Source organism: Giraffa tippelskirchi, chromosome X (assembly GCF_054371585.1).
Source record: "Giraffa tippelskirchi isolate mGirTip1 chromosome X, T2T-mGirTip1v1.2.pri, whole genome shotgun sequence".
NCBI classification, from domain to species: Eukaryota; Metazoa; Chordata; class Mammalia; order Artiodactyla; family Giraffidae; genus Giraffa; species Giraffa tippelskirchi.
The window spans coordinates 115,442,491-115,451,756 of record NC_137289.1 but is presented as its reverse complement, the minus strand read 5'-3'; the positions used below and the strand labels follow the sequence as shown (position 1 = coordinate 115,451,756).

The window sequence follows — 9,266 nt, the reverse complement described above, 5'->3', positions numbered from 1 at the left end:
GTTACCACACTTTTAATACTCTTGTACTTAGTTCTTTTTGCCCTCTCTCAATAACTCCTGTTTCTTAATCAGTATTCTAACCACTGTAATATATTTTCCTGGATTTCATTCAGACTCTTTTCAAAAAATGATTTGGAACTTTTGAAGATTTTGAATTATCAAAATAATACCCAGTGTTTTCCCTTTTTCCCTTTGTCATCAACTTTTTTCAGTCCCTTAAAGATGTATAGAAGCAAACATCCAATAATTTTACTAGATCATTTCATTTACTTCCTCTTGTTATCCCTTCCTTGGTGTTCAGAGATTCTACCCACCATTAGGGGCTTCCCTGGTGGCTCAGATGGTAAAGAATCCATCTGCAATGCAGGAGACTCTAATTTGATCGCTGGGTCAGGAAAATCCCCTGGAGGAAGGCATGACAACCCACTTAAGTATTCTTGCCTGGAGAATCCCATGGACAGAGGAGTCTGGTGGGCTATAGTTCATGGGGTCTCAAAGAGATGGACACGACTGAGAGACTAACACACACACTCACCATTAGAGTTTCCACTAGTTAAGTATGAAGTAGGACTTCTGATATCTGTTTCACATGGCAAAATTTATAGTTAATTGATAGGAGTTACATTTTTTCTCTTAAACTAATTCAGAGTGGAAGAATGGCAAGTCTGCAGTGGACATTTAGCATGTCCACTTAATCTTCAAGTCCTCATTTTAGTTCATCATTTATTATAATGAGGAATAAAATTTAACCTTATTTATAATATATAAAGTGTTCCAGTCAGAGTGCCTACTTTGATTTTTATATGAAAGTCCTGCCAACCATGCTGCCTTGGAAATCTGGCAAAGATGAACACACACATTTCATCCATGATTTATTCTCCACAAAGTCTCCATATTAGAAAATTATACACATACACACACACACACACACACACACACATAGAAAAGGTACTGTTTATATTTTTTATCACTCTCATGTAAAAATCTCTTGTTATTTGTCCAGCCGTAAAGTAACTACATAATCATGAATAGTTTAAAATTTTGACTAAAAACAGCCTACAATTCACCCAACTATGCCTTCATATGTCCATTATTTGATAATAGAATTTGGAGAAGATACTTTGGAGTTAAACACATGATGTATGTGTTAAGAGTACTTTATCTAAAGTTTACATTTAGGGTAGGTTAAAAAAAAGGAAAAAATCAAGAAGGTTTATTATAGTTACTAAGGGCAACAGATTGAGCTCTAGGCTTGGGGAAGTTGGAGAGAGCTATGTGACATTGTTGATGAGAGTTTGAACAGAACAGGGAAAGATTATTCCCCATTTGATTTGCATCACTTTATCTTTAGGATCTATACAGAAGTCTAGACTTGAGACAGTCTGCCTGAGAATGGGCAGTAGGCAATTTTGTGACCTCTTTGGAATTTCCAGTTTTGCAGAAGTTGATGAGAGGGCTTTGTATAGACAGTGGTCTTGATTCAGTCAAGTTCCTTGGGCCACTGTTGTCCTCTCTGTGCTGTAAAGGTGTCCTGCATAGGGGCTACAAGATACACAATGGATTTGTACTGTGATATCATAGTAGTGTTTAGCACAAAAATCCAGGTGTGACTCACATCTCCCACTTGTAAAGTCATAATATAGAGAAATTTGAAAAATTATACAGGTGTTTTTACTCAGTTCATAAGAATCTGTAAATCACAATGTCCACCACCACTACTTCCACTATTTTCAACTATTCCAAGAAATTTTAAAAATTGTCTTTATAGTTTATAATGAAGTAATAACTTATTAATCATCTTAGAACTGTGAGAATCTTGTAAAACAATTGTGGGAAAGTTTTCTACAAGGATATTTAGGTCTTGAAGGATGAGTAACTGTTTGACCAGGAGATGGAAAGGCTAGTCCATTCGGAGTGAAAGTCATGTGCCATGGCAGTAAGGAAATGAAAGCACCTAATTATGAATAAATTTTTATGTGAGTGGGAAATTCTATATAGTTTTTAAAACAAGGGCTGGGGGCGGGAGCCATTTCTGCACTGCTTGGCTGCAAATTAATAAAGGTCTGTGGAAGAAACTGTTGTGAAGTTATCGGAGGCAATTAAGGCAGGGAAATAGCATTCACCTCATGTTTTGAAACCAAGGACTACCACAGCAGATGAAAGATGAGGAGAGATTATGGATTGGGCAGTGTGAATTTAGACCTGTTGGAAAGGTGCTCATCTAAATAGCCATGAAGATGTTTGATCTGAATCTTCTGAGCAGCGCCTTCTTTCACAAATGAAGAAACGTACACCCAGACGACTTAAAATTTTTATAGCCTCTCTCCAGTGTGTGGTCCTTGAACCTGCACCATTGGAATCACCTGGGACCGTGTTAGGCCCTGCCCCAGATCTACTGAAAACAGATTATGAATTTTAACAAAAACCCAGAAGATTGCTAGTAGATTTTTAGAAACACTAGCCTAAAGGCAACTGAGCCGGAGTCAAGGGGATCTGGCTGTGTTTCCATTGCATTCTTCCGTTACTGTTACATCTTGATGCTTGGGCACATACTTTCACTGCTCTTTAAGCTTTACAGTTACTCTGATGACACCTGGGATACTGGGTACTTTCACCAGAAGCTTGCAGCCTCTGTGAGGTTGCCAACTCGCGCAGCTTGGGCGGCGCCAAAGCCGGCTGCGCCGGAGGCGAGCGCGTGGCGTCTGGCGGTTGCCTAGCGACGGCGTCCACCCTAGTCCGTGGTTAAGTCCGCGACGGCTTGCGGGCTACATAGACCACGGCCATGGAGACCGAGAGGAGTTCTCTCATGGCTTGGGACTTGGAGGACCCAAAGAAGGACATGCAGCTGCGGGTGACCCCGTCGGAAGTGAAATTTCTGGACGCGCTGGCAGGGAGGGTCTACCGCCTCCCAATTACCGTACACAATCTCGGCCGAAGCAACCAGAAAATCCATTTTCAGGAGCCTATCAAGCCACAGGTAACACACCTAGGGGTGTTCAGAGCAGGGCCTCAGGAGGGCCTGGGGAGTAGGCACCCGGCTCCTGTGAGGGTGCGGGCAGGATTGAGCTTCCTGTGAAGCGGTGACTTGGTGGGCTGGCCTTTTTGTTTCTTTTTTTTTTTCCTTTTTGCTTGGGGCTGGGAGACGGGAGAAAAGTCGATCTGGAATCTCTCAGTTTCTTCATTTGGAGTTTGAGGGAAAAAGGGAAGAGGATTTTATGCGTCTCTCTTCTTAACAGCCAAGAATCTGTGCTTCATAATGTTGTAGAATTATGACAACTTATTCTCTATTAACTCCCCTTTGGATCATAAAGTGCCTGATTACTCCAGCTACTGTAGGATAGCGGGAAGGTTTATTATTTCATATTGTAACAAACATTTGTTTAGCACCTGCGACAAAATAGAAAGTAGGTGTGAGGCATGTAAAATGGAGACAGTTCTGCCCTCAAAAAACTTAGAAACTAATGAGGGAGGGGACTTCCCTGGTGGTCCGGTAGTTAAGACTCCATGCTTTTACTGCAGGGGTCACAGGTTTGATCCCTGGTGAGATGGCAGCGACCAAAAGAAACCAAAACAAAACTAATGAGGGAGTTAGTCCAAGTCGAATAATCAGCAAAATTAATGTTCTAAGAGGCTATCCCTATCTTTTCACCTTTCTTTTGATTTAAAAGTTGACAGAACTTCATCTCTGTCACTGTTATTTTAGACTGTCTGTGTGAATGAACGGATATTAGTTTATTATGATCACATATTCTCAGGGAGACTTGATATAGGACAGGTGAAAATAATTTTCATATGTAAGTGATGCATAACTGCATTTTCACGTGAAATAGTCCTAATAATGATATTGAATGCAGCTGGACTTCCATATGCAGATGCAGAAAGGTTCACTTAAAATTACATTTGTTTATAACTACTGTGGGTTGCTGTTAGAAAATGAATACACAGTCCTGTCTTCAGTGTTTTGTTGACTCGTGTGGCCTATGGTTCAGTCAGGAGAGTCTTTTTTTTTTTTTGATGATAAATGCATATCATCATTTATTTAGTGTTTAAGCTCTTGCACTAGATTTTTACAAGCTGGTGAACACTAACAAATTATTTCTCCCACAGAACTATAACCACTTGTTCCCGGACAGTATAAATATATGGTTGAGCTAATGTTAATACACATCACCATTTTATCAATTACATAATAAAACAAATTGTCAAGTATCCAAATATTAAGTTACACAGCTCAAATGGTATATAAAATGTTAAATGTCTGCTCAATTCATTAGCAGAAACCCACTTTTTTTTTTTTTGTGAGAGAGGCTTGAAATCACACTTCAAACAAAACTAAGTCGGTAAACAACTTCAGGTAAGTATGAAAAAAAATTACAAGAATTTCAGAAATTTTGATTAAGAATTGTTTGAGTTACAGTAACAAAGTATTTCTACCTTTAAAAAAATATTTACTAAATTAAAGCACATATTCTACATATTCTGCACAAGACAAAGGCAACATTTTACTAAAAATACTTAATAGCCCCCTCCCATTCTTTTTTCAGGCCCTCCCTGTAAGTTGCACCCCAAAGTGCAAACATTAAAATGAACTGTAAGTCTTTTGTCTGGAGACATTAAAGACATGTGCTTCTATACAATGTAGATTTTCAAAATGGAGGCCTTCTACAACATAAAATGAAATTTATAGAAAGATATTAAATAATCACTGTTAAGACTTGGTTAATTAAAAGGGAGCAAATCTGATGTATACTGGTATGAGTGTGGGAGATGTAAACATATTGTGAGCAAACAAACCTCATAGGCCCTACTTTCTATGTTTGAAATGATGCAAGGAATAAACCACATAAGGTCCAGAGTGTTCATAGTTCCTGGAATTTGTTCTATATGATACTAAAAATATACAAGTATTGTGCTGGGTATTTTGGCACCTAGTCTTTCTAAATTTCTTACATATTGGTAAGATTCTGGCATGGAAACAGATTTAAAGACATGACTCAATACTGTATGATTTCAGGAAAGGTCAGTTGGTACAGATTATAAGCACATATTAAATGCTGAACAGCAAGAATTCTTTACTAGTATCCAAATAGGTTGATCATAACCTGAACAGAGACTGCAATTCTGCCAGGCCTGTGGCCTGGTAAAACTGCTTTTCAACACTCCTATGGAAGCTTCATCAGACTTATTTACCAAGTCAACCGGGCTATCTGCTATGTACGACAAATTCCATCCTGTCTCAGGTTCCACTTCCAAACAATGGCATCATGCATCCTGGTTTTATTGAACACAACAGTTGTTTCTATGCCCATTGGAGTCTTTGAAGCGCAGCCACATTTTAGGACGATACTTCTCCAAATACACAAGTTGCTTGCTGTTAAAAGCTCCTCGCCGCTTTTGTCTTATGAACTGTACTGCATCTTCATATTTCATTCCACCTTCAATTAATGCTAGGGCAACAAGCACTGGAGCCCTGCCAAGGCCTGCAACACAATGAACAGCAATACGACGACCAGAGACTTCACGAAACTTAATTTCCACAAGACTTAACCAATCATCAACAATCTGGTTAGATGGTGGTGCGCCATCATCAAAAGGCCAATCAAGAACATGGATGCCTTCCTTCTTTCTCCACAAGAGTAGTGTCATAAGTTTCTTCACATACTCTTACGGTTGTGGTAACTCCATACTTCTTAAGTTCCTCTATAAATTTGCTTAACGTTGCATTAGTTGGGTTGTGTGTAATAAGAAATCTCATGTTCCTGTATGTAACTTCCACAGGAGCTGGGCGGTTCATTCGAGCTATGTTAATTTAGTTAAAAAAAACACTCCATAGGGATACAAAAGAATTTTAAAAATTGAATACAGAAATGATGCAAAGAAACGCAATCAACTTCAATATATTCCACTTGAAATTCTCAGTGCTTTTACGTATGAAGTTGGGAGTAATGAATGAATGAACCTCTTAACAAGAAGCAGCAATTCTTCAATCCAGTAATACTGAGGCAATAGAAAGGAAGTGCACTGAGGTTTACCCCATCCAGATCAGAACTCTTGTAAAAAAAAATGCTCTGTGGATTTCAATTCAACACTTCTGTGTCCAGGTTAACCAGTCTTATGGGGGCTTCTTGGTTGAGCAGTAATGAATTTCTGCAGTTCACTTGTCTGCATAGAGGTCGTGCTGTGCCTGGCAGTAATCTCCACTGCCCTTCAGAAACTCCATAAATGTGTGACCGAGAACACCACAGAACTGAGGGATCTGTCTACTCATTGAAGATTGTGGCCTAACCATACAGCCGGTCCCGAGGCGGCATCGGCAGGGAAGGGGCGGCGGCGGGCATCGTACGGCGACGGCCGCTTCGCGGGCGGTGGCGTTGGCACCGGAGTCGGTCCTGCAGTGAGCGGCCCGGGGAAGAGCCAGTCAGGCCAGTCTTATGCTCTACTTTTTACACTTAAAAAACTGATGTACAGTTTACCTACCCTAACGTGCACAGAAACTGAAAGTAAAGCTTGATGAATTTTTATATGCATTTATCTCCATGTAGCTACCACTTAGATCAAATCATAGAATATTTCCAACACTCCAGACGGTTCTCTGTAGTACCTGGAGTAATCACCCCATGGAGGTAGGTGACCACTATACTGACTTGTAATGAACCAGGTAAGAGTTCTTGAGTTTCATATAAATGGAATCATTCTTTATGGATTTTTGTATTTACATGTTTTGACAGTAGTAATGTGTTTATTTTGTAATAAAATCAAACAGAGCCTAACCCTTTAAATCAGGAAGTACCTGATTGCTACAAACACTGTAAAATTAGAGAAATCATTTATTATTTCACTACATATTTATTAAACAATTTAATGTACATCTGAATATATTTTCTTTTCAAAGTCAAGTTGGCAGTAAATCCCAGATGTGGGCAAACACTATTTTATGGATGTCTAGGAGACACTTGTATGGGTGGTTTTTATATAGTCAGAAGAAAAATAATATATTTCATTTTAGTGTGATTTTTATTTAGAACACAGGTCTTGACATTAGCAAGAGAATGGCCAGACAGGTTTACTAGTTAGAGGCCAAAGCCATGAGCTCGATATCAGTGTGAACTTATATTTGTTGCAAGATCATGATGTGTACTCCTGGTCCTTCATAGATGTAAAGGGAATTAAGGAAGGGATAGATTAGTAAAAAATATATTAGCTGTCTTGGAGGAAACAAGAGAAAAACAGGGTGCTATGTAAAGAGCATTGCCGTCGTCACTATTGTAGTTACTTAGGAAACAATTCTCTTAACACACATCAGTGCTTATTTTCCAAGGTCCTGCATTACCTACTATTTGCTATATGCAGTGATGTATGCCACCTACTGTGGGTTGCTGTTAGAAAACTAAGACCCAGTCCTATCTTCAGTGTTCTGCTGACTCATGTGGCCTCTGATTCTGTCAGGCCAGTCTTTCTCGTCATTGTCCTCTTACCCATGTTGGCTCAGACTTCCTTTTCTTTTGACCCATGTTTTCATTCTTCCCTCCTGTAAGAATCATCGCCTTCCAAATCCTGTCCATCTCCGAGCGTCAAAAGTGAGTTTTCGTTTTTCTCAAACAAATCTTCTCTTATCTCAAAATTCTTTCTCCCCTGCTGCTGCTGCTGCTGAGTCACTTCAGTCGTGTCCAACTCTGTGCGACCCCATAGACGGCAGCCCACCAGGCTCCTCCATCCCTGGGATTCTCCAGGCAAGAATACTGGAATGGGTTGCCATTTCCTTCTCCAATGCATGCATGCATGCTAAGTCGCTTCAGTCGTGTCTCTTTCTCCCCTACTGGTTACTAATTGCATATATAGGCATTCATTAGAGTTTGGACTTGTGTCTGGTAAATATTACTTTCACCTCAGTGATCACATCATTAAGTTCCAAAGAGTAGGGTTGGTGCCTTTGATACCTTTGCAGACCACCCAGAGTGCTCAGAAACTTGTAGTTTGGGTATGTGCTGCTGAAGTACTCCTTGCCCTTCTTTTTTAAAGGAAGATGATCAAACCTGCTATGTGGACTTTCAGCACCCAAAGACCTATATTTATCCCTTGTTTTTTTTTAGTAATTTAGTGAGGGTTGAAAGTTGGGCTGTGATAGTTATGAGGTCTCAGAGTCATTGTTTGCTGGAAGGATGACACTTTCAGACCAATGGTATCAACACGTCTTTCCAGTACTCTATTACCCTCATTGCTGGAAAGCACTGCTTATACTCAGTCTGGCATTAAAAGCCCTGAATAGTTAGTTTCAACTTGACCTCCACTGTTACTCATTGAAGCTCTTTGCCCAGTGAGACTAGCTTATTAGCTGCCCGCTGAAAGATTATTTTGGTTACTCTTTTCTCTGCATGTGCCTGAGATATTCCTGCCTCCATAGGGAGCATCTTTCTTGCTTCTTCTCCACCCTATACATCCATCCTCTAAACCTGCATTGAGTGTGCTCCTTCCTAGCCCACAGTAATCATGTTTTCTCTTGGATTTTCATGATACTTAGGTCTGCATCACTCATATGACACCTAATTAGTCCCAGGCTTAAACATTATGTAATTTTCAAGGGATATATAATACGCTTCTTTTAAGAGATCATATATTCAGGAGTTTCTAGTTGTGGGGAAAGAGCTTAAGTTTTAGAATCAGATAGATGTATGTTTTAAGTCCTCACTGACACTCTTGAACCTACAGGCCCATTTCTTATCTCTACACTGGGAGCCTTAATATCAGCCTTAAAGGGCTGTAGAAGTATATTATGCTATGCTAAGTCGCTTCAGTTGTGTCCGACTCTGTGCGACCCCATAGACGGCAGTTCACCAGGCTCCGCCGTCCCTAGGATTCTCCAGGCAAGAATACTGGAGTGGGTTGCCATTTCTTTCTCCAGTGCATGAAAGGGAAAAGTGAAAGTGAAGTCGCTCAGTCGTGTCCGACTCTTAGCGACCCCATGGACTGTAGCCTACCAGGCTCCTCCGTCCATGGAATTTTCCAGGCAAGAGTACTGGAGTGGGGTGCCATTGCCTTCTCCGAGAAGTATATTAAGTGAGCTAATAGTTGTCGAATGCTTGACCTACCAGAAGTACTGAATACATAGAAGTTCTTCTCTTTCTCTCTTCAGGTCTTCCTGGAGTCTAGCAAATGTTTTTCAAGAACAAAAGTTCTTTTTCCTCGGTCTATTCCTTTTTATATTTCCTCCATATTCTGAAGTCCAAGTCCTCATGCAGAAAGTATATAAAATGCTATATGTATTTATG

At 40.0% G+C, this 9,266-nt stretch overlaps 1 protein-coding gene, 1 long non-coding RNA gene and 1 pseudogene across 2 annotated transcripts in view; 1 reads left to right on the top strand and 2 right to left on the bottom strand.

Annotated features, from left to right (window-relative positions):
* The first annotated feature begins 2,043 nt into the window (after positions 1 to 2,043).
* Positions 2,044 to 9,266, top strand: part of CFAP47 (cilia and flagella associated protein 47) — a 493,129-nt gene continuing 485,906 nt past the window's right edge. Inside the window, exon 1 of the mRNA XM_081563532.1 lies at positions 2,044 to 2,977. Within this exon, the coding sequence (XP_081419658.1) occupies positions 2,783 to 2,977 (195 nt within the window). The 5' untranslated portion in view covers positions 2,044 to 2,782. The remainder of the gene's footprint in view (positions 2,978 to 9,266) is intronic.
* On the bottom strand, positions 5,188 to 5,797 carry LOC145535222 (protein tyrosine phosphatase type IVA 1 pseudogene; annotated as a pseudogene).
* On the bottom strand, positions 5,952 to 6,289 carry LOC145535221 (uncharacterized). Its single transcript, XR_014075331.1, has one exon. It is a non-coding gene; the product is annotated as an uncharacterized LOC145535221 (long non-coding RNA).